We start from the raw sequence: 24,082 nt of genomic DNA, 5'->3' as shown, positions 1-24,082 counted from the left end.
ATATAGGGCATAGTTTCTTGTTCAGGAGTCAGGTAGACCAGTGTCACAGTAACCCTATCCCAGGGTGATCAAAATGTGCTCTCTCAAATATAAGATTTGATAATGCAAGGGAGATGATATGAGCAGCTAGCAGGTGGGGTGGGGGGATTGGAGACATTGCTGAAATGAAGGTGGTTGTTGGCACTGTTAATACTATTCTTTATCTACATTCTGTCCACACAGCATTCTTGAACCTTATCTTTTAAAGAATGTGTACACAGGCGCAGAATGTACAGGATACCTATACAGGATAGGTCTCTAGGTAATAAGAGACCAATTATTGTAAATAATGATATGGGAGGACCTGAATAATCCCACCCTCAAAGATCGTGTTTAGGAAATTCCAATACTGGGGAAATGGCAGGGGTAAAATCATATCTAAGATTTCCTTCAAGTTTGATTCTGAATGTTGGGAAGACCTTTTACATGATAATACACTTCTTTCAGGAGGAGAAGGAAAACAAGAACAATAAAGAGACCAATTAATAAATGCCTCAATATTATACTGTTAAACCTTACTTTTTATTTTTCTTTCTTGTGAGGAATTTTCTGAAATAATGTTCTATTTCCAAGATGGTTACAGTAGGCAAGAGAATCTAGAAACTTTCATGAGAGGATTAACTAGCAAGGTTACCTCAACCAGAGAAATTAGAGATTGCCATGCAAATTATAGTAGTTACCTTTAAAAATGATTACTGACATGTTTGAAGATACTTCCTAGAAGCCAGACGATTTCCCTGAGGATGGAATCTTACATATGAGAGAGCATATTTAGAAGCTAATATGTATAATATGTGTATGTGTTCCATAGAATAATTCACTTCAACTCAGCTCGTGTTAATTAAACACATTCTATATGTATGTCATTGTGCTAGGTATTCTGGGTTCATAAAAATGGACCCAATCCCTACCTTCAACAAAAGGACTCTATATGCCTTAAGAAATTCAGTTCTCACAAAAACACTCCAAAATGACTTCCATTATACTGCCGTTTGACAGATGAGGTAACTGAAAAACAGTGAGGTTACAAAATCTTCCCAGTGTTACATAGCTGTCAAGTGGCTGAGTTGGGGAGTTGCCAATTCTGTCCGTGAATGCCACTCTTACCCTAGAGATAGATGGTAATTAAGTTCTACGAGCAATGGAGACTAGTGAGTAGGGAAATATACCTGAGATGGAAAACTTACAATCAAGTATTTTCTATCTGCAGTCTGTGGCCTGAAGACCAATGTAAGCCAAAGCTATTCCTAATGTATGATAAAGTATGAGAAGCCAAAACTCAGTTTTTCTCATTTTGCTTACTTATAAGCTTATGTCAGGGGCTCAGTGTGTGTGTGTATATATATATGTATGTATGTGTATAAAATCAAGGATTTACATCAAAGATTCTTGAATAGCACTCTTGATCTGTCGTCTCTTTCATTTGCCTGCCTTCCCTGAACTCCATCAAAGATACTTACCAACCTCATTTGTAAAAATTTTTATTGAAGTATAGTTGATTTACAGTGCTGTGTTAGTTTCAAGTGTATAGCAAGTGAAACAGTTATACAAATGCATATATCCACTCTTTTTAAAATTATTTTCCCAGATAATTGATCTCACTTTTAGTATCCATGTTTTTGTTTTCTATCCAAACTCAGTTCTTTATTTAATTATTCATAAAACTAAAATTCTTGTTTCTGTTGCTTATGAGATGGAAAATAGAATATATGTGCCAAAATACAGTATATGAGAAGGACAATTCTGGATATAAAAGTATTGATTTTCTTCTCTTGTTCATACTAATATAAACAAAGCAAAGCATCTGTATTTAGAAAATCTCTGTAGAAACAGGCAACTTTTATCAAGTACAGACTTTTTAGTAAGTTTAGCAAAAATACTTCTTTGTTGGGAAAAAAAATCCAACATAAATGAACACTAATTAGTTGTTTTAATTATTACTATATTCTTGATCTCCTTTCTAAAAATGTTGATATTTTTGAGATTTAAAGCTCTTTATTGAACCTTTTTGACAGGGCTACAATAATTAAAGCAAAGCAACCATCAATTAAATAGATGTTAAGTACTCTTTTCTCATCAGATTTATTCTGTTCTATCCTGTTGATGGTTTCCATACCCCGTTTTATAACCACTAACTTATATCTTATTTGGAAAGATATCCAGGTTTATCTTATAAGATGAGGAGTGTCTTATTTCTTTTTGTGCTTGCTTTTCACTTGGGTGTTTCCATTCTCTTCGTTACTCATCTACTGCGTCACAAAACCTGGATATCTCCTTTCTTGCATAATTAGGATCGCTACAGAAGGTTATGTAACCAACTCAGAGGGGATTGCACTAAGCCGTTCATCCTAGGCAAGAAAGCGATCATTACGTGATTAGGAGGAGCCGTCAAACGCTGCTGTTTGCCATTGTTATTTTTGCCACCTGCTCTGTTTTGCTTTCTATATGCCCTCTGCTTGTTATCTCTCTCTGTATGCTGTGTCCTCCTGATTCTAGTAAAAAGGTTCAGTTGTTCCTATTTTCTTCTGTAGCACAGATTGGAAGTATTCTTCACAGTTGGAATGATTCTTCTTTTCTGAGATTTTCTATGAATGAAAGGATTGTTTCCCCATGCTTTTATTCAAGTCAGAAACATTGCCTAGGCTTTGACACAGTCTTCTGGGATTGTTGCAGATGTTCCCCCAACCAGTCAGGGGGTGGATCACAAGCAGGTCCAGCGAGAACTGGGAAATGTTGTTCTGCATCTCCACAACCCCACCATCCTTTCCTCCTCTTCAATCGAAGTGCACTGGACAGTGAGTCATTGTTTCTGTTGTAATATTTGATCTCAGTTTTAATAAGCAGATGACTTTTTGGGGATCATTATATGAAAAATATGCATATGTATATAACAGATAGTTAAATTATATATATCTGTTCCTTACTTCCCCACTAATGGTAATTTTATAATGTAAGCATTGTTGTGGTAGCTATGAAATAGTTTTAAACAGAGAAAACTGTTATCTTGCATGTATTTTATATGTGCTGCAGTAATGAACTGGGTTGGGAAGATCCCCTGGAGGAGGGCATGGCAGCCCACTCCCGTATTCTTGCCTGGAGAATCCCATGGACAGAGGAGCATGGCGGGCTGTGGTCTATGGGATAGCGAAGAGTCAGACATGATTGAGTGCCTAAAAACACACACAATGAACTTTACCAGTCTCAAAGGAAACAAGCTATATATTCCTAATACTCTTCAAAAGAGTATATCTAACTTATGGAATTATTAACATATGAAATTTTTTCACTGAGAACTATTTCTAAATCGCATTAAGTAGTCTTTTAAAATTAGAAAATGGAAAACACTTGTTGTTTCCTCATCCCCTTGACACTGACTTATCTCTCGATGTCTATCAGAGCACTGCCATAGCACACCATATTTCTGCATGAAGCATAGAAATTAATAGCTAATATTATGCATTAGACTGCAGAAGTGGACAGATTACAAAAGATAGTGATTTGTTTTTCATATTCTACTTCATATAGACTAGAAAACTGTGAGAAGAAGCCAGATAGAACTTTTTTGCCTTTTGTCACATTAATTTTCATGATTTTCTAAAAAGTCAATGGAAGGCATGAGTGATTGCATTTTATTTGTCATTGTAATAGGTGGACCAACAGTCTCAGTATATTCAAGGATACAAAGTTCTTTACCGCCCATCTGGAGCCAACCATGGTGAATCCGAGTGGTTAGTTTTTGAAGTGAGGACCCCAACCAAAAATAGTGTGGTTATCCCCGATCTCAAAAAAGGAGTCAACTATGAAATTAAGGCTCGTCCTTTTTTTAATGAATTTCAAGGAGCAGATAGTGAAATTAAATTTGCCAAAACCCTAGAAGAAGGCAAGTATAATGAAATGTGTGATGACTATGCATTGCAAAACTTTCATTAGGCTTTTATTAACTTAACTGAAAATTTTTAATGGTAATAGTGACATTATTAACTGTCTTGGTAGTGAGCATTATATTTTGTTAATAGAAGTTATTTAATTAGAATTACTAAAAACTAAAGTCTATAATACTTGACTTGCTTTAAAAGTGGCCTATATAAAAATGTGCAAATGTGAACATTGTATTACTTAATGACATATCTTGGATATATCTAATTATTCAGAACTAAAATTCACATTTAAAGATGTAATTATCCTCAATTTGCTTGTTTTTCCATTAATTTTTTCATTCATTTATCAAATGTTATTTTGAGTGATGATTTGTAAATAAAGTGAGTAATGTCTTGGTTTGCCCAGGACCTTCTGGGATTAACATTTTATGGCTCATGTCCCTAGAAACCCCTCAGCTCTACACAAACCAGTATGTTTAGCCACCGTGTAACTGGAAATTAAAATTAGTATTTACATAAAGGTTACAAGTTACATGTCACAAGTATAATCTTTAGAAATAACAAGAATTGTTCCTTAATTGTTCCTTTGATTACAGTAAATTATAATACAGTTAATGTCATGGATGGTTAGTGTTTATACTTTTGAACATTTTAGGGAGAACATGGAACTATGGTAGGAGAGACAGGAATTCTCCTGGAATGTTTTGTGGAGATTATATATATAACTTTGGTTGTAGAAAATTCACAGTAACAATAGGTTAGCAGTATTGAGGAAAAATTTAAATAGTTTGGGACTAATCAGACTTGGATGAGATATATCTTTAAAAACTATATATATACATATGTATATATAGACATAAACTTTCTCTGTTTTGTTTAATGGTTTAAATGCCTGCTTTCAATGTTTTCTAGTATGCTTATTTATAAACCTGCTCTTTAAAACAATTTAATAGCACCCAGTGCCCCACCTCAGAGTGTAACTGTATCAAAGAATGATGGAAATGGAACTGCAATTCTGGTTAGCTGGCAGCCACCTCCTGAAGATAATCAAAATGGAATGGTCCAAGAGTATAAGGTAAATACATGTACAGTAAAAAAGCAAACTTGGTTATATTGGTCATGGATGTTTGGCGCCATCTGCTGGTGTGCACAGCAACAAATTATTTTTTAAATATTTGTTTAGTCAATAATTGTGAAATACTTTTTTCTTAAGCCATTTGAAACAAAAAGTAATTTAAAAGAGAGTATTTGCCTGTTCACAGTATATATAGGTGCTCACACAAACAACACATGTAAAGGCTAATCAAAATTTCTTACCGCCCCCCCCCGGCAAATCCATCTTAAATGCATTTGCAGAATTAGTTTGCCCCACGGAATTGTATCAGATATGGTTTCTTTCTTTCTTTCCACACATTTGGAATTTTGTAACACTGGAGTTAAGTTGGAAAAATTATTTTAGTGTGCCTAAAAATTTTTTAATAAATTTGTTTTCATCTTTCAGCATCTCTAAACAAAATTTTATGTCTCAGAGGAAATTCAATTTTAAATTTCTGTATATGTTTGAATGAAATTTTTTAAACATATGATATATTGAAAGTAATTTAATTCAGTGATTCTAAATATTTATTTTTACCTGTGAAGTTAATCATCTCTAATCATTGAATTTAGAAAGGCTTACCTAGATTAATTTCAAGCAAATATATTCAAGCATGCCAGAGTAGAATAAAGTTAGGGACATGAGATTTATCCTATTAATGAATAAGCGTTATAGCACAGTCTTAATGAGCTATGTTAAATGAGTAAATGATAGATTGAATTAGGGAAGTCACACAAGAGAGTAAATTTCACTTGTATTTTTTCAATATGTATGTAAACACATTACATACTAGAAAACTTTTTAACTGCAAAATGTATATTTCTATAGACAGTGCCTTATATGTCCATGATACCTCAGTATTTTTCTAGTTACCAGTTGAATTATATTTACTGAATTGCCTCATACATGTGAAAACTTACCTGTTTCTATTGATATGAAGTTGACGGTAAGAAAGTAAATACATGTTTATGTTCTACAGGTAATTGCTTGCTAATATCAGAATTACTTAGGGAATCATTTTCCAAATATAGGTGTGTGGCCACCATTCTGAAAGATTCTGATTCAGTATCTGTAATAAGGCCCTTGTTTATATACTTTGGTAGATCTTTCCAGGTGATTTTGATATGTACTTTTGAGAAAGGCCCAAATAAAGACCATAAATATACTTCTGAGTACCAAAATAATTTGTACAATGGCCAAATATACTGAGCTCAATTTTAGGTATAACATTTTATTTTAAAATGACTTTTAAAAACAAACTAAAAACCTCTTTATGAATTTGTGTATAAATTTAAAGGGGTGACATTTTTTAAAAGTATTTAAAATGCTGTTATAAACTCACTGTGTGTATTTTAGGGTATTTGAAATTGGATCTTCTACTGTAATTGAGTGGTTAATAGGTAAGAGTCTCTACACTTTGAAGAACTTTCTCATGAGTTTCAAGATTATTTCAATACTGGGATGCCGTGGTTCAGTCTGGAAAAATAAACTGTTATAGAGATTTTTAAACATGTAGAATAAGGCGATGTCTCAGCTCTCAAGCAAAATTGTGTTAATGTAGGCATTTTCCCCTAAGAGTCAAAACTCATTTCTCTCCTAAAGAAATGAGAAAGGGTGGATTTCATTTAACTTCATGGTCAATTTAAAATAATAAAATGCCTTTCACAACCTGATTGACTGGTACAAAATCAGTTTGTGGCTTTGGTTCAGCTGTGTAATGTAATTGGGGGAAAAAATCACAAAGGACTCTTTATTTCCAAATGATCAGACCCTGGTATGGAGTCTGACCATTTGTTGGTATTATGCATTGAAACTATATTAAAATAATATTAACTTTCAAAGCAAAAAAGATTTTTGCCCATGTGAAAGAGGACACTGACATTCTTAGATTCATTTTAAATCCCATTTCCTATTACAGTTTAAACAATAGGCTACTTGAAAATAATCCTGCATCTTGCTTGAGGACATCATAAAGAATACAGAGCATGTTTTACTATTGCATGGATCATTTTCTTATAGAAATTGAGTCCAGATACTGTCATGCATCATATCCAAGATCAACAACATTGCAAAAGATTACTCTAATAATTCAATAATCCTTTAGAGAAATTTAAATTAAGGATTATAGCATAGTTTGGAAATCTTAATTTCCTAAAAATAATTTCCTACCACAAATATCATCCAAGTTAATGAGAAATACAATAATTTTCTTATTATAATATTTTTCTTTCAAATCAAATATGTATTGTTATTAGGATCTTGTATTTTATTTTATCAAAAACTGATTAATATTACCATAAATACAAGATCAGAGTGCTATTTTTCTTTCATTGATAATAGTTCAACATCCTATAGATGGAATAAATCTTAGGATGATCCTTACTCTTTATGTTCAGTTTTATTTACTTTTTAGGTCTTGGTGGCCTGGAACACATATTTCAGGAAAAGACTTCTGTAATAGGTCCGGCCTCCATCTCTTTATTTACTATGAACTTTTTATTTTGTATTGGGGCATAGCCAGTTAACAATGTTATGATAGTTTCAGGGGAACAGCCAAGGGACTCAGTCATACATACACATGTATCCGTTCTCCTCCAAACCCGCCTGCCGTCCAGGCTGCCACATAACATTGAGCAGAGTTCCATGTGCTAAACGTGTCCTTGTTTTATTTTTAAAAACCATGTTTATGCCAAGATAGTTTAAATTATTCAGAAACACTCTCTCTTTTTAAATCAACTGCTTCTTGGTTTTGACATAAAAAGTGATGGCGCTGTGACAGCACCAGGTAATTTTATCCCAGAGAAGTGTTGAAATAAAGTATTAGACATTTTTGTTTTGTGATATCTGGTATTATGCCTGGTCTATAGTAGAAATGCAAATACTGAATGATGATAGGTAAGTTACTGTTCTTTATCTGGATATATACAGGTTTTTGCAAGTTCCTTTTATCTTTTTCTGGCGTATAATACCTTGGTTTTTTGTTTTTTTTTTTAAAGCAAATCCTGTTGATAAGCATTGATAAGAACCAGGGTCTTTGTAGAATCATTTGTAGAATCGCCTGATATAATCGTCTGTAGAAACATTTGTAGAATCACTTGATCTAATCCTTTACGAGTGTATAAGAAAGTTCAGAGAGGTTTCTAACGTACTACTAAGACGAAGTTCCACAGGAAACATCTTCTCAGAACTAGATCTAGGGGAAAATGACTTTGGAAACTTCCTATATTAGGCTCATGATAGATCTGAATTCTGTCTGGGTCTAAAACCACAATACTATGTTGATCTTTATGTTCACTTACATAACTGTTGTGTTCTTCTTACAGGTTTGGTGTCTGGGCAATGAAACGCGATACCATATAAACAAGACGGTAGATGGTTCCACCTTTTCTGTGGTTATTCCCTCACTGGTTCCTGGGATCCGATACAGTGTAGAGGTGGCAGCCAGCACGGGGGCCGGGTCAGGGGTGAAGAGTGCGCCACAGTTCATCCAGTTAGGTGAGTGCAGACAGACCTGGTTGGAAAGACTTACCTCTGTACCCATTGTCCTCCTCTTTTTTGTACGTAGTGGAGGCAGCCAGTGCAAGTTGCAGACTATGTAATGTCGCAATAGAATTACAAAAATAAGATTGTTAGCTTTATTTTATCTGTCTGTAATATCATACCTAAATTTAAACTTATCCGAACAAACATTTTAAATGGTATTTTGAGCAAAAGGCTGTAAATATTCAGTATCATGCTTATTCTGCCCTATTGAATTTTCTTCCATCTGTTCAACAAATACTCTTAATTGAGCACCAATGATACCTCCTTGGCTTTCCTGGTATCTCCTTGGTAAAGAATCTGTCTGCAATGCAGGAGACCCACGTTCGATCCCTGGGTAGGGAAGATCCCCTGGAGAAGGAAATGGCAACCCCTTCTAGTATTCTTGCCTGGAGAATTCCTTGCACAGAGGAGCCTGACAGTCCATGGGGTCACAAAAGAGTAGGACAGGATTTAGCAACTAAAAAACAACAAGGGATACCTCAGGGAACATGAAAGATGTGGTCTGAGTAAAAAAAAATATTTCTATGCAAAACTTGAAGTATTGGAAGTTTAGAGCAATATGCAATTTATATTTACCACTTTTGTCTATTTAAAATTGCATGTGATAACAAAAGATAGACTGAGATGTTAAAGAACATTGAAATATGGTAAATGCTAGTTACTTAGAAAGTTAAAAATGTAATGTGCTTCAAAACTAGTTAGAGGAATAAAAAACTGGCAGAACAATTAGTTGCCATATTTTGTTATAGCGACATAAACATAAAATTCAAATTTATCAAATGGTTCAGTCAAATCTAAAAGAAACAACAACAACAAAAAAACAGCAACAAAATTGTAAATGGAAGGGGGAGAGAAAAGGTGTTAAGAGATGATATTTAAATTTCATGATACTGAGAAGCATATAGTCGACTTTGTACCTTCCAGATCAGAAGTTAAGCATTAGTAGTATTTGATGCCAGCTGCTAAATTATGAAAAAGAATCAGATACATGAATCTTCGTATATTACAAATAAGTACATAGTATTGTTTCATGTTGGTAATATTGATGACATCCTAGAAATTGTCTCAGAGCAAAATTAAGAAACATTCTACTTTTAATAAACTTTGTTGCTGTACATAAGGAAATTTACATTCAATTTGGAAACTGTTGTTGATGTTCCGCTGTCAAGAGAATACCATCTGCTGTGCCGGATAAACTTGCGGAATTTCTGTAAAGTGACACGGAGTCCACCTGAAGTCCAGCGATGGAGATTCTCAGGTTGATGCCGCTTCCAAGGTTGACCCTGGGCCAGCAGAAAGGAAGAGAAGACACATACAGTGTGGGGCAAGGTTTAAATGGAAACTGTGCATGTCGCTGCTGAAAAGAGCTCGATTTTGTGATTCCAAGCAGATGAATGGGAGCACTGCAAAATCAAGTCACTGGCTAGGGAGTTCCCCCCTGAGAGCTCTATGCTATGAGAGAACCATTCAAGCCTCTAGTGGAGAGCTTGTCTCCTCTGCTGCAGACATGGGCCAGAATTTAATTCTGAGAATATCTTTTACCTTTAACACCTTTTTTTTCAGCAGAGATTATAATATGCACAACTTTTAAACCAAAAAAAAAAAAAAAAAAGAAAGATAGCTTCATGGTTTTATTTCTGGTTCATGTATTCCAAATTTTTAAGCAGTATAGAAAACAATTTTTTAAAAATTGCTTGATGCATCTATTATAGTATTACCTAAGGGAGAAAACAGTCTAAGCATAGGTCATTTACTCACATAGTTGCCTAGTTTTATGAAAAGTTAATATTAATTTACTAAAACTAAAAGTTACATGGCAATGACCCTGTACATTGTCATGTCATTTGCCTATTTTTTAAATAATATATGACTTCTAGTTCTGGGTTTTCAAAAATGAATTGGAAAAAAGGACCATGTGTAACTTTATTTATTTAAGATTTAAATCATAGGATTTAAGGATCAAATTGGTTTTCTTGAAATTATAAATGTGTTCCAGTTTTCCATATCTTAATATAGCCTCAGCTGCAGTGAGACAAAGACTGAGATTTTGAAGGGCCATTTTAATTCATTAGTCACACCGCACTTTATTCTGCTAAGCCCATCTGGTCGCCTGCATGGAACCCCTCTTAGCTGTCTTCATAAAATCTGAAGCCACCCAACTTAACTTTGCACAAATAGCCATGAAATCTATAAACCTAGCAGATATAAAGGGTGTATTAGAAATAAAGAGAATAGATCTGGTTGGTGAACTTTCAGAGGATGAAGTGCTCTTAGGATAACCATGGATAAAAGAGTCTGCAACATGAAATGAAACTTTTCAGTCAAGAAACAGTTGAAGGCAGGTGACAGCAACTGCTTGTGAAAATAGATTTTTCAGCCTTGACCCTCCATAGAATGAAATCTGGAATTCTGTTTAAGAAAAACGTAAATAAAAAACACACCCATACACAACATGAGTAGCAATTTAGCCCTATATAGAAAAGGCTATTTTCCTAAGGTTGTTTCCTTAGCCTTGGATGCTATTTATTTTACCTGCCAGTGTCTTATCAGAAAGCAATATCTTTTACTAAGAAAAAAAAAATCTGTATTTTTTCCATTTAAGAAATATTATTTATAAACAATGAGTTATTCCAATTATTTTTCTGGAAAAAAGTTTTGGACTGGAACAAATGTTTCTACTTTAAAGCAGGTGGTTTTAGCAGAACAATTTTAGAGTCAAATGATTTAACAATTGTAGGAAAGCGCCAATTCTAATGAAATAGGCAAACACCTTCCCGTTTGACCAGATGTTGTAGGGCAAGAACGTTAAGAGTGCAGATACAGATAGTAAGTAATTCTTACAGATAGTAAGAATTCTGCCACTGGGCATCCTCAGCATTGGTATCTCTTAGTGCCCACAAAGTAGGTTATTCCTTGATGATAAAAGAACAGCTTTCAGACTTCTATAGACTTTGCAGACTGCTCTGTGTGACTTGGTAAAATGGTGGGCTTGAGCAATGAGTCTCTTAGGCTGAAACATAAATGGGAACTAAGAGAATTTTAATAGCCATAATTCCATCAGTCTTAAATTCTTGAATCGAAGTAGCTGAGAGAAAATAGGAGCCTTTTCGACTATTCCTAACACTTGATCATCTTGTCCATATTTAATGTTCTTATAGCTGTCTCTGGCCATGGTTTTTATTTTAAAGGAAAGTTTTCTTTAAGAGTTCCATGGCGGATCAGTGGTTAGAAGTCTTCATTGTCACTGCTAAGGGCTCAGGTTTAAGCCCTGGCTGGGGAACTGAGATCCCACAAGTCACATGGTGTGGCCAGAAACAGAAAAACAAAAATTCCATTTAAAAAAAAAAACCAGACTTATAGTTCTTTCAGTGATAACATAACCTCAGTTTTTCATTGGTTTTTAATGATCCTGAATTTTTATAGACCCTTCTGAACATAGTTTTAAATAATGTGTTTCTGAGGTAGTTAGGAGTCTTAGTTAGTTAGGACTTAGGTAGTTAGGACTATTCAAGGGTGGGGGAGAGGAGATGCACCCCATACACACACGCACACACACACGCGCGCACACACACACACACACACACACACAGTCCATGGGGCGGCAAAAGAGTCGGATACAACTTAGCAACTAAACAACCATTCAGTACTCCTTATTTGTATTCTTGGGTTAAAGTATTTCACTTTTTAGAAGTGTAATTTGTATTTTATCTCAGTTTGCACTTAAAATCCCATCAGTGAACTGCAGTTTTCTGGAGTAAAATATAGAAATTGTGAGCTATTATCTTTGTTTTTAAATATATTCCATAAAATTATTATATTTGTTTTGAATTCAAATCAATATAAAGTGAATATAATCTAACCCCCAAATCTCATGAACTCTTTTAACTGACAATGGTGCATGTTGCAATGAAAAGCAGAAATTATTGTCCAAAAATTAACAACATAATGATGGCCATTTTATGTATATAAGCGTGTGCTTATTGTCTCACTGAGTTTTAAACCTGAATGAACCCAAAGATGGCTTTTTCAGATTCTCATGGAAATCCTGTGTCACCTGAGGACCAAGTCAGCCTTGCTCAGCAGATCTCAGACGTAGTGAGGCAGCCGGCATTCATTGCAGGAATCGGGGCTGCCTGTTGGATCATCCTTATGGTTTTTAGCATCTGGCTCTATCGACACCGAAAGAAGAGAAATGGGCTGACTAGTACTTATGCGGGTATCAGAAAAGGTATTACCTTTCCTAAATTTTTCATATTTTACCATGTTTACATAGCTCTTGATTTCAATGTATGACTCTAAGTTATTCTTGATTATATATATTTGTATCCTATATTAATTATTTTAACATATAAAAACGTGCAAAACTGCTTTTATTTTATTGCAATATCTACATATAAACTCCACTTGGATATCAGTACTAAAATAGGACTTACCTGTTTCAGGCTCAATTTCTTTAAAATATATTTTAGTGTAGGTCTGCACTTGGTTATGATACCATTCCCTTGTTCTCTTAGGAAATTACTTTATTGCTTTCCTGGAGGAAAATTTTTAATCTCCATGTCTCAGGAATTATAAATCCAAGCTTTGGACTGTCATAGAGCTTTAAAAGGAGCGTCGTTCCCCTTTGTGAAGTGAAAGAGATTGTTTGTAAATAATTATATTTCTGATTATTTCTAAAATAATTGTTTCTTAATGAATATGGAATGCTTGAGTGAATAATGTGCTTCAGTTTGCAGAGAGAGAACACTTAGTACTTTTTTATTGCTATGTTTAAAGTTGCAGAGCTGACTATGTATGTACTGTTGATGGACAATGATGATTTTGTTAAACATGTGTCTGCAGTTTAGAAGACAAAGTTTATTCGGCTAAAATTATTTACAGTTTTATGGATGAGCCAAATAAGCTGAGGAATTTGCAGACACTTTTGCCACATATTCTCAAAGTCTGCAGATTGGTGGTTCATATTTTTCATTTCCTGATGAGTTTCTTATCACTCTCAGACAGATAATCCTTTTCCCCTTCTCTCCTCAAATATCTTCATCAACTCTGGGCTGTCAACAGGGTGATTGTAAGTTTTCAGCCCACAGGCCCACTTTATGTCTTTAGTCCAGCTAAATTATTGACAGTGCTCCTTTGGGTCTCAAAATTGTCTTGGTTTTTGGATGACAGGGTATACATTCACCTGAGTTATAGGGTCTAGAAGTCTAAGACAGCACTTTTGCTGCAAGGCAGATTTAAAGAGGATGACTAGTAAATACCCACTCCCACCATCACCCTCGTTTAAAAAAAAATTATCTAGATATTTCCTAAGTGAACATTTCCCACACAGCTTGGCCATGCCATTTCTCTGAGCAATGATACGGCAAAGTCAGAATTTGTTAGTGCTAGTTAGACCTTTCCTCAATGAAAAGTTCTATTGACTGTCCCTCTGAGCTTGTGAAACAGTCTGAGACAACAGTCTAAAATATTTGTGCTCTCGGTCACAAGGGGTCTTGGCAAGAGAGAGTCAACACAAATTCATCACCCACACTGTGGAAATCGATGAACGTGCCTCTGGCCCATGGCTCCACAGCCGTCTCCTTATGTACATACATTTGCCTTAGCATTATCATCCTTAAATATGTTTTTTTCAGATATGTGTCCTATGTCAATATTAAAGCAAAAATGTTAGTATCCCTGCCTGTGAAATGGAAAATGGGGGCTGAGAGGTTACTGCGAAGAGACTGGGTGCTCATCACACATTCAAAGAACAGTGTCAGGGCCACGCATTACCATATGAAACCTTTGCCCAAAAAGTAAGGCAGAGAAGGAGTTTGTGGGTATCTGTGTGTTGTGGAGCAGGGTACAGGTGGGCTGCTGGGAATTGTGCTTTGAAATCCCATCTGAATGAGGAAAAGTGACTAATTAACATCTAGACGTAGAATATTTTGAATTTCCAGGAATTTTGTAATTTTTATTGCCAGGAGTATGGTAGCTGTGCAGTTGTAACAATGGAATGCTCTCTCTAGTCTTGAAACCTAAATATGTGACATGAAACCCTCTTCCCTTCTGAAATGTTTCTTTTCCCTTACTAATGCACTTCAAGCATGCTGGGAAATGCCTATGTGCTCTTTCTGCAAAACCTATTACACTAATATTGTCCTTTTAACTAGCTTGTGTTAAGCAGAAATCATAGAACATAATTACAAATGTAATTGGTGAGCATTTGATTCTGCTTTCCTCACCTTGCCTTTTTGGCACTTTTTCATATTTCTGGTTCTAATGCAATTTTAAAAAGTGAATTCTGAAATCTTAAATTGACTGTGCCCGAAACAATGCTGGTCATCCTAAGAAAAAAGGAAGTGAAATATTTAGAAGAAATCAATGTGAAAGAGCCTACTGCCCCATGAAACATCAAGCCAGAGTATGACTTTGGGTAATAGCGAGCATTTTTAACATTTTCCCCCTACATTTATCTGTAGGTATTTCCTCTGCTTGTTCCCTTTGTCCACATAGTGTACCAGCATCACTGGATAAAATGATTTATTTTATTACTGGAAGCTTGAGAATTAAGTTGTCCTTTGGTGAGCCAGCTGTAAAAATCTCATTTAGATGGACCTCTTTTCATCTCTTCTTCCATTCCTTAAACTGAGGTTAGCAGTTGGCTAGGAGCACTGACAAGGACCTTTCATTTTTTCCCTGTGTCCTTGTGATTGCAAATTAATGTTCAGGCACTCCATTCTTGCTTGAGTACCTTTACTTTCAAATGTATGTCTTTTATATTTTTTATGAGGACGAGTTACTATTGTTCTGAATTTTTGATCGTAGCTAAATTACATTGACTCTCTAAAAAGACCTGACTGAAAGACAACACAATAGAATTCTTAAGACAGAGACTGCTATGCAGCGAAAGCAGACAGTGTATAAACTGGATCCCCAGCATTGAGGATTTTGGTTTTTTTTCTTCCTAGTATGCTCAGAGATAAAATGGTTTGGTAAGAAGTGACAGTTGTTACGGACGCGATGGCATTCAAGTCTGCCACCCCAGTGCTCTAATCCTAAAGTAAATTTCTTGTAGACTTTCAAATATGAAGTGGAAAATACATTTTTGGCAGCTTTTTGATCCATGATAAGTAATCAGTATTCTAGTTTGTGTGTATTAAGGATTTCTTAAAAGCAAATTTTAGTCTTCAAAGAGTAATGTAGATTCTCTTGCTTTCTTTACCAGGGCAGTGTTTACTTTAAATTAATGTGAAGAGCTTGGGGAAAAAAAAAGTCAGCCTCCTCCCTCTGTGAAATGTCATGGAAATAACTCTGGTGTTATCCAACAGCCAGGAATGGGAGAAGATAGGATAAGTGGGGGAGGCAAGGATGCCACTTTTGAGGTCTGCAGTTCAATTTCAGGCATTATTGATTAGATTAAGATTTATGACTGCAGAGAGTGAAGATTTTCAGAGGAGCATTATTGTTCTATTGTTTAGCTTTTGGTGTGCTATTTTTTTAAAATGCTCGGCCTACTTCTCGAAAGCTTCTAGGTATAAACTATAATAGCAGAATTAAAGTTAAAACCCCCTATGTATTCTGTCCATTCACAAATTTCTATGATACTAGAAATGTAGCAATACACTCTTTATGCTAAGGCATCAGGCATTTCTTGCCAGCGAAACAGTTCAGTTTGATGGTTTTCTTTGTTGCAGTTCTTTCTTCGCTTGCTTTCTTCGTTCCTTCCCTTTTCTTTCTTCCTTTCTTTCTATCTGCTTCCCTCCCTCCTCCACTCCCTCCTTTTCTTTCGGCATTTTTCCTTTCTTCTTCTTTTGGTCTTCTTTCTACCTTTCTTTCTGTCTTTATATCATTCGCTCTCTCCTTCCCCCTGTCTGTATCACTGTCTCTCTCCAGGTGATGGATGCTCAAGTGCACCTATTATATTAGTTAGTCCACTTTAATAAGCATTTACTTTCAGATTTCTAGATAAGGTTAGGCAAGACCCTGATAATACTTGTTTAAGAACCCATTATCCACTGTTTGGAAATGATTAATAGTAGAGGATTCCTGTCAGTACTAAAGCCATGAGCTAAGTCTCTATTACTAAAAGCAGGGGTCATCCGCAGGCTAACCCAGCAGAGTCCCCACCCCCCCAACCCGTCCTAGAATGTCAGATGCTTCTAAATGGTACCTGCAGAGACAAGCTTCTTTTTTACCCTCAGATTTGGTTTTATTCACATATCAAGAGTGTCAGAACTACTGGCTTAGTTATTTACATTTGTTTTATGTTCAGCTGTCTGCTTGATTTATACTAATGTGATATGTTCCCTTTCTCTCTTCAGCTTAATAACTGGTTTATATTTTGTTTTGATTTTTCAGTCCCGTCTTTTACCTTCACACCAACAGGTATATATTTGCGCTTACCCTCCTCCTTTCCTTTGTTAGTTCGGCATGTGTTGTACTATTGTGTTGCTGTTTTTATTTCATTTTCTTCAGTAAGCTGGGGGGAAAGGACTTACAATGGAAACAGTACTTCATTTACTCATGCCAGGCATGCACTTGAAGTAGAAATGGTTGGTGTTGCTTGTCATCCCTTCAATGCAGTTGTTTATTCATGATTCCACAGTGCATCTGAGCCTTGTTTGCATGTATTTCATTAGATAGGCACACTGTTTCTACCCTCAGCATGATTTAACATGCTAATGATCAATTGATTATTTTAGACTTGGCAGTGCATTTTTTTCCCCTTAACTTAAGCTTTCTGGATTTCCAACAAAATTTTCTCTCCCAAGCAATTCTCTATCCATAGAATCAGCATTCTTAAAGGTAACCAAAATATACAGCACATTTGAAAGATAAAACTTTTCATTTTCCCTAAGTCCAAGTCCTAATATTCTGTTCTATTCAGTTTCTTTCAAAGAGGGTCCTCTTCTTTCGCATCACCTTTAGTAAAAATGTACCTGTGGTCCTGCCTTCTCGGTTTTAATCCAGTTATTATAATCACTGGATGCAGTTATCTCTCCTTAACAGACTCCCAGTTTGAAGTTCTTCTAAGTAGCAGAATTTGGCAGCTTTTAGAAACATATTTGTTCTTAGAAAATGTGTCTGTATTTACAGAAAAGCTAATATTCTTAACCCGTTGCTAACTATGTGCAAATCTTTTTTTGTTATGGCTAAATTTTATACCCATAACTTATTAAGCTGAGAATGCTTTCACGGGCATTAAAATAAATTTCACTATATATACATGTTTGATGAAAATATAATGAGACATATTTTCTCAAACCACAATAAAAAATAGGTCACATTAATTAATAGTCACAACTTGGCATACATCTTTGTGTGTGGAAAGAAAGGTTTATTTTCACATTTATATCCATCTTACTGGTACTCATATTTCTGGGGAAATGGTCTGGTAGGTTTTTATTTTCCAAAATTTAATATTCTACTTCTATAAAATCATGAAATTACATGATCTGATAATAAATTCAAGATAGAAATCTGAGAATGTAAATGTACAAATGTGTAATAGTTATTATATTTAATAAGAATATACTGAAGTTTGCTTCTCCTTAGTTTTCAAACTTGTTAACACACTAAGAAAATAAGAATAACATATTTAATTCTATACCATCTTTAAAAAAATACTTAGTTGAATCAGAAATCTATTTCCTGTGATGAGTTTTTGCAATGCTTCTAAGTAGAAAGGGAGAAAACATTCCATTCTAGAAAGATGCTCTTGAATGTCATAGCTTTTGATATATAAATGCAAACATGTCTATTAATTGTTCCTTTTTTTTCTGTAACATTCCAGTAACTTATCAGAGAGGAGGCGAAGCTGTGAGCAGTGGAGGGAGGTAATTATCTTGCTGGTTTTTAGATTCTAAGGGACCTTCCAGATATTTCTTCTTGTCTTCCTCGATGACATCACTTTCTCTGCTTAAAAGGTTTAACATAAAGGTGAAATGTGTTTAAATCTTTTAGAACTACTCCAAGAACTACTCCATTCTGCTCTGCTTTAGAACCAAGCATGTTAACACACAAATGCATTAGATTGGAGCTGGTGCATCTTGGGCAGTGAACACCAGAGGGGGCACTTTAACCAGGAAAGACAGACTTGCTGATTTAGCAAATCATTAAAAGGAGTTAAAGTAATTAAGTGATGGCATTTATGAAGATTAAGAAATATAGCTAGTTAACAGATACTATCAAAGAAAAAGTGTTCATTTGTAAACCTGCTGAACACAGCACTAGCTCATAAGTTGTAGGTTACATCTGTTTGTTTGCTCTTGTTATAAATTCAACATAGTTCAATCTCCATTCACGGGGAAATATGTTGAAATAAAAGGAGAATCTAGGTAGCTTGTTAACACGGAGATTTTTTTTTTCCCTCTAATTAAAATGAACCTCAATCCTACATTTATGATTTTTTGGTAATTATTATTCAGTGAACTTTAATGTATTCACAGAGAAATCACAAATTGATGTGACAGTCGCCTGAAAGGGGCTGAAAGAAGATATAAGTTACGTGAGCCAAACATCTGAATTTTCTAAGATAATTCTTTCTTTTCAAAAATAGCAACTTCTAGCTTAGGATGTAAGAAAAAAATTTTTTTTCAACCAAAGCCATTTTATAATTCAAACTCAGTTAACTTATTGAGTGCCCTGCTTTGTATAGTTCGACAGTATAGTTGCTCCTGGGAAAGATAAAAATAAAACATTATTCCTGAATCTGAGAAACATACCATCTGATGATAAAATCACTGAATTTAGTGTATGACAAAATGTGGTAAAAGAAAAAAGAAACAAAAGCAAAACTTAACCATCTTTAGTAAAATGCTGACAGTAAGTGCTAATCTTCTGTTTTCTGGGTACTGCTGGGGGCTTCCTGTTTTCATACCTGTGAAACAAAGCCAGCCACGGAAAGAACCCACAGCAAGACAGGTCTTCAAAAGGAATAAATCCACTTGATTCAGGAATTAAACCAGGGCATGTTTTTGCAACCAGGGAAATCCTATCTAAATCATAGCCCAGACATTCATGAAACAGCCTTTGGCATAAGAACATTCTCTCATGGATAAATCTGGAATGCCTGATGGTACCACCACCTCTCTGCATGTATATATTCATGGCTACAGACATCAGCTTTCTCATTAATCAGAGCATCGGAAAATGCTTATTGAGCATCTTCTGTGTGTTCTGCACCAGCCTCTGTGCATGGGCATTTGCACAGATGTGTTATGTCTCTCTCTCTCACACACACACATGTATAAAATATAAGTATGGTTCCTGCTCTAAAGGAATGTACAACCTAGGTAGACCAAATTATCAAGAAGGACATGATTGCCAGGGATCACTCGGTACCAAATGATAGTTTCTTCAGCAGGACTGAAAAATTACAAAGCTCCATTTGGAAAGCTCCCTATATCATCCTACACAATTAACCTTTTGAATGTAAAAATAGTATAGCAGGGAAATGGATTTATTTTAAACACCAAATAGAAACGATCTTTTTACCAAATGACAAATGATGCTAGAATGTTATGGAGGCAACAGTTGAATAAAGATACTAGAGTCAGGGTTCAAAATGGCAGTTATATACACAGTTTTAAATTTATTTATTCATCAACACTATTTATTGAATACCTACAATGTGACAGGCACTGTTCTAGCTGCCTAGGCGGCTTCAGTGAGCAAAGTCAATACAAGTTCCTGTCCTTCTGAACCTTACATTTAGTGGGGGAGATAGAAGATTAATAATAAACTTTTTTTTTTTTTAAGTCAGCTCTATAGTAGAAGCAGTTGGTGAGTGCTTTGGGAAAATAGAACAGGGTTAAGAGGATCAGGAATGCCATGAGGAAGAGGTCTCACTAGCTATTTGTGAATGTGTGTGTGTGTTGTATGTGCGTTCCATGATCCAGTATAGTAAGAGAATGAACAGTGAGTTGGACCCCTGTACTCACTTCTCTGATGCTATCCCTAAACACTGAATTCCCTCAGGCCTCTCAGGTCCTGTGAGCCCTCTGTGGACCTCCCGCCACATCTGGTTTATGACACCTAAGTCACAATTGTCATCATTGTCATCACTGTATTTCCTAAATCCTACCTTTTTCTCCTTTCACTATCACTAAATTGTTTTCAGTTTCAATCTTCTGAACCTGATCTGTTACAAACACTCCCAGCGATCTTACCTTCCTCTGCCTTCATTAGCACTGTTCCATGTTAATTCTCTTTGCCCATTGGAGCCGGAAAGCAGTTTTGAAATACATATTGATCATGGCTCTGAGCCTCTGAAGATCCCATTTTTCAATAGAACACACCATATTTAAAATAGCAAGTCCAAACTGGGCAATGCATATGAAACCCACAACCTCCAGGGACTTGCACCCCTTCATACTTCTCTGTGCCGCATGCTATGAGTCACTCTGTCAGTTCACCTAACAGTCACAAATATTGCATTCTGTTTATGTCCTTATGACATTAGCCTGGAGGATGTCCCTCCTCCCCTTTTCAGCTTGCTGAGGTTCACCTGCTGTGTCCTCCATGAACTCTCTGTTCTATATAAACACCACAGTGAAGCACCTGATGTGTGTGTGTGTGTGTGTATGTTAGTCGCTCCGTCGTGTCCAACTCTTTGCGACCCCATGGGCTGTATCCCACCAGGCTTTCTCTGTCCATGGATTTTTCCAGGCAAGAATACTGGAGTGGGTTGTCATTCCCTTCTCCAAGCACCTCATATGAGGTAATACAATTATCTTTTGCTTATATCAGGGGTCAGCAAATTATGGCTCTGGGTCTGAATTTGGTGTACCACCTGTAATTGTAAGTAAAGATTTTTTAAAATACAGCCGGACTCACTCGTTTACATGTTGTCCAAGACTGCTTTCCCACTACAATAACAGCTGAATAGTTGAAACAAAAAGTATATGTCTCAAAAAGCCTAAATGTTTACCCTCTGAGCCTTTATAGAAATAGTTTACTAACTCCTGGCTTTAATGATTATTTCCCACAATAGAATGTGAGATCCTAGGGTTAGAGCCTATGTGATTTATGAATTAATAATTGAATACATGAATTTTTGTAGTGCAATAAATTAATTTATTAGATTAGATCCATAAATTCAGTATATGAGTTATTGATCTTTGAAAAATATTACCAAAAATTATCTAAAGAAGAGAGGGATGGCTTACCAAATAAATAAATGTCAGAAGATTTCAGTTCAGTTCTTGTTGACTTGAGAGAAATTTCTGGGCCCTGGACATTTTCCTCTGATAAAGGAGAAGATTGAGAGAGAAGGAGAACCAGAGAACTCTCTTGGTTCTCAAAAGTGTGAATTTAGCTGTTCACAGAAAAGTGAAAATGAGGATTATGGTTAAGCAAAGAAATGTCTTCTCAACTTGAAAAGGACAAAGGACTTGCAATGTAGTCCAGTGAGAATCATGTAAATATTAAGTGACTGTTTTGTTCATTTGTTTTCCTTATTTCAAATATCCCAATCTCCAATTCTGGGGTGATGGGGAGGGGGGCGGTGGTGGCGAAGATAGTTAAAATCCAATCCACAGCACAAACCAGGAAAAAGCAGAGAAAGCCTGAAGAAGAGAGTAGGAAAGTCAGGCTAACCAGACCAAGAATGCCAATAGCACATTTCCTGGCCACAGAAGGTGAGAAAGAAAGAGAACTCAGACGTTGCTTCTCTCCAAAGGACTGACCACTTTCAGGTCTATCCCTTGCTTCCTACTGGGCTTCAGAGCTCTTCAGGATGTCAAAAAAAAAGAGGAGACAGCCTATAGGCAGCCCTTGTTGCTAGGCCCCTTCACTATTTTCCTCAGCTCCTGGCCCCTCTAGTATTTTATTTTGTGGTTTAGGAGTTGAAATAGGTGTGTGTGTGTGTGTGTGTGTGTGTGGTATGTTTGAAGTGAGTGAATAGAATATCTGGAGTAAGAGGAGCAGAGGAATTGAAAGTAATTGCCACAAATTATTTAAGTTTATTTGTCCTCTTTTCCTTTATGACATAAAACTGTCCCCTTAATATAAAATGGAAGTTAAATATGGTTTTTGCAAGCCCTAGTATCTTCCTTTCTTTAATAATACCTTTTTGAAGACAAGGAAGAAATAGGCAAAGTTCAGATGTATTAGCCTGAAAATATAACTAACATTATATGAATATATGTGTATAATATGATTATATTTATATATATAATATGGTAACATTATATTATATAATATGTTCAACACTTATTAATCACTGTAACCAGCACTGTGTTTTGCTTCTGCTTCATTTCTTATTGTAGGACAGCTAAATCTGTCCTATACACATTAGATCATCTTAAATGCATAAAGATATCTTATGAGATTTTTAGTTTTTAAGGACCCTAACACCGTTATAAAAATAACTACATATGACTTTGACTTCCTTAGAGGTCTCTGAAATATACATATGTCATTTTAAGACTCATTATGGGCCAGTAATCATGACTCAGCCTTCTTCACCAAACACAAGTCTGAACCGAATGCCAGGATGTGAATTGTTAATCCCACTTCCTGTCGGAAAGCTCCCATACATATGAAAAGTTCTTTCAGCCTCTGAGGTATCAAAACGTTTACTTTTAAAAGTGCTTTTCTGAGGGAATCATAGTAGCATAAAAATACCGTCTATTCCTTTTGAACCATGTAAGTCAGGCTGTGGAAAATTTCCACTTGACCCGTACTTCAAACATACTCTAATATTTCTACAGTGTCAGATATGGAGATTTATTTTTAATAACTTCAAAAGCGATAACACAGTTGATTTAGGTTTAAGAGAAAACAAGAAAAGCTAAAGACAGCTAGATGCAGACTTTGTGTTACCAACATCAATCTCAAAGGCTCCAGATATCTGTGATACAGCTTGCATTTAAATGTTTTAAATTTTAACAGGTCAGCCACATTGCTCTTCAAAGCATGTTTTTATCAACAGTTTTAACTGAATTTGTCCAGTTTTTACAACATTATTCTGAAGACTTCAGACATTTCCCCACTCTTCCTTTTATTAGGAATGTTTGAGGGTTTTTACAAATTTAATCACTCTTCAGTATATGTGTTTATAGCTTCCTGGTTTGCAGTGTGGATTCTGCAGACAACCTACTAGTATTTGAATCCCAACTCTGCCACTCACTCACTTTCTATACCCCTGAACACATTTCTTAACCTCTCTCAGGCAATTCCATTTCCTAATCTGTAAAAATCTGGGTAATAGTAGTAACTACTCTGTAGATTATTAGAAGGAGTTAATAATATATATAAAGAAGTCAGAACAGTGCCTCACACATTATAAACAAAAGGTAAGTATTCATTTTTATTACAGATACATGTATACACATGAATACGTATACATGTATACAGATATATAAATTATAAATCCATATTTTCATTTGAAGTGAATTATTCCTTAAATAACCATCATTTGCATAATAAGTTTCCTTGGTTGACTCTATGTCAGAATAGAAACCATGACAATGACTCTGATGGGCTTCCCGGGTGGCTCTGGTGGTGAAGAATCTGCTTGCCTGTGCAGAAGATAGAGGAG

General features: G+C 35.5%; 1 protein-coding gene across 5 annotated transcripts in view; it reads left to right on the top strand.

Annotated features, from left to right (window-relative positions):
• ROBO1 (roundabout guidance receptor 1) overlaps positions 1-24,082 on the top strand; it is a 441,102-nt gene that overhangs the window by 373,479 nt on the left and 43,541 nt on the right. For 2 of the 5 annotated variants that reach the window (XM_043449142.1, XM_043449145.1), the window contains exons 14-20: positions 2,713-2,834; positions 3,688-3,919; positions 4,871-4,992; positions 8,337-8,508; positions 12,587-12,784; positions 16,897-16,923; positions 18,332-18,374. In XM_043449142.1, the coding sequence (XP_043305077.1) occupies positions 2,713-2,834; positions 3,688-3,919; positions 4,871-4,992; positions 8,337-8,508; positions 12,587-12,784; positions 16,897-16,923; positions 18,332-18,374 (916 nt within the window). The remainder of the gene's footprint in view (positions 1-2,712; positions 2,835-3,687; positions 3,920-4,870; positions 4,993-8,336; positions 8,509-12,586; positions 12,785-16,896; positions 16,924-18,331; positions 18,375-24,082) is intronic. The other 3 variants (XM_043449146.1, XM_043449144.1, XM_043449143.1) reach the window with 2 other exon arrangements.

The sequence above is a fragment of the Cervus canadensis genome, chromosome 27 (assembly GCF_019320065.1).
Source record: "Cervus canadensis isolate Bull #8, Minnesota chromosome 27, ASM1932006v1, whole genome shotgun sequence".
Lineage (NCBI taxonomy): Eukaryota > Metazoa > Chordata > Mammalia > Artiodactyla > Cervidae > Cervus > Cervus canadensis.
The sequence above is the reverse complement of the archived record's forward strand: the minus strand, read 5'-3'. Positions and strand labels throughout refer to the sequence as shown.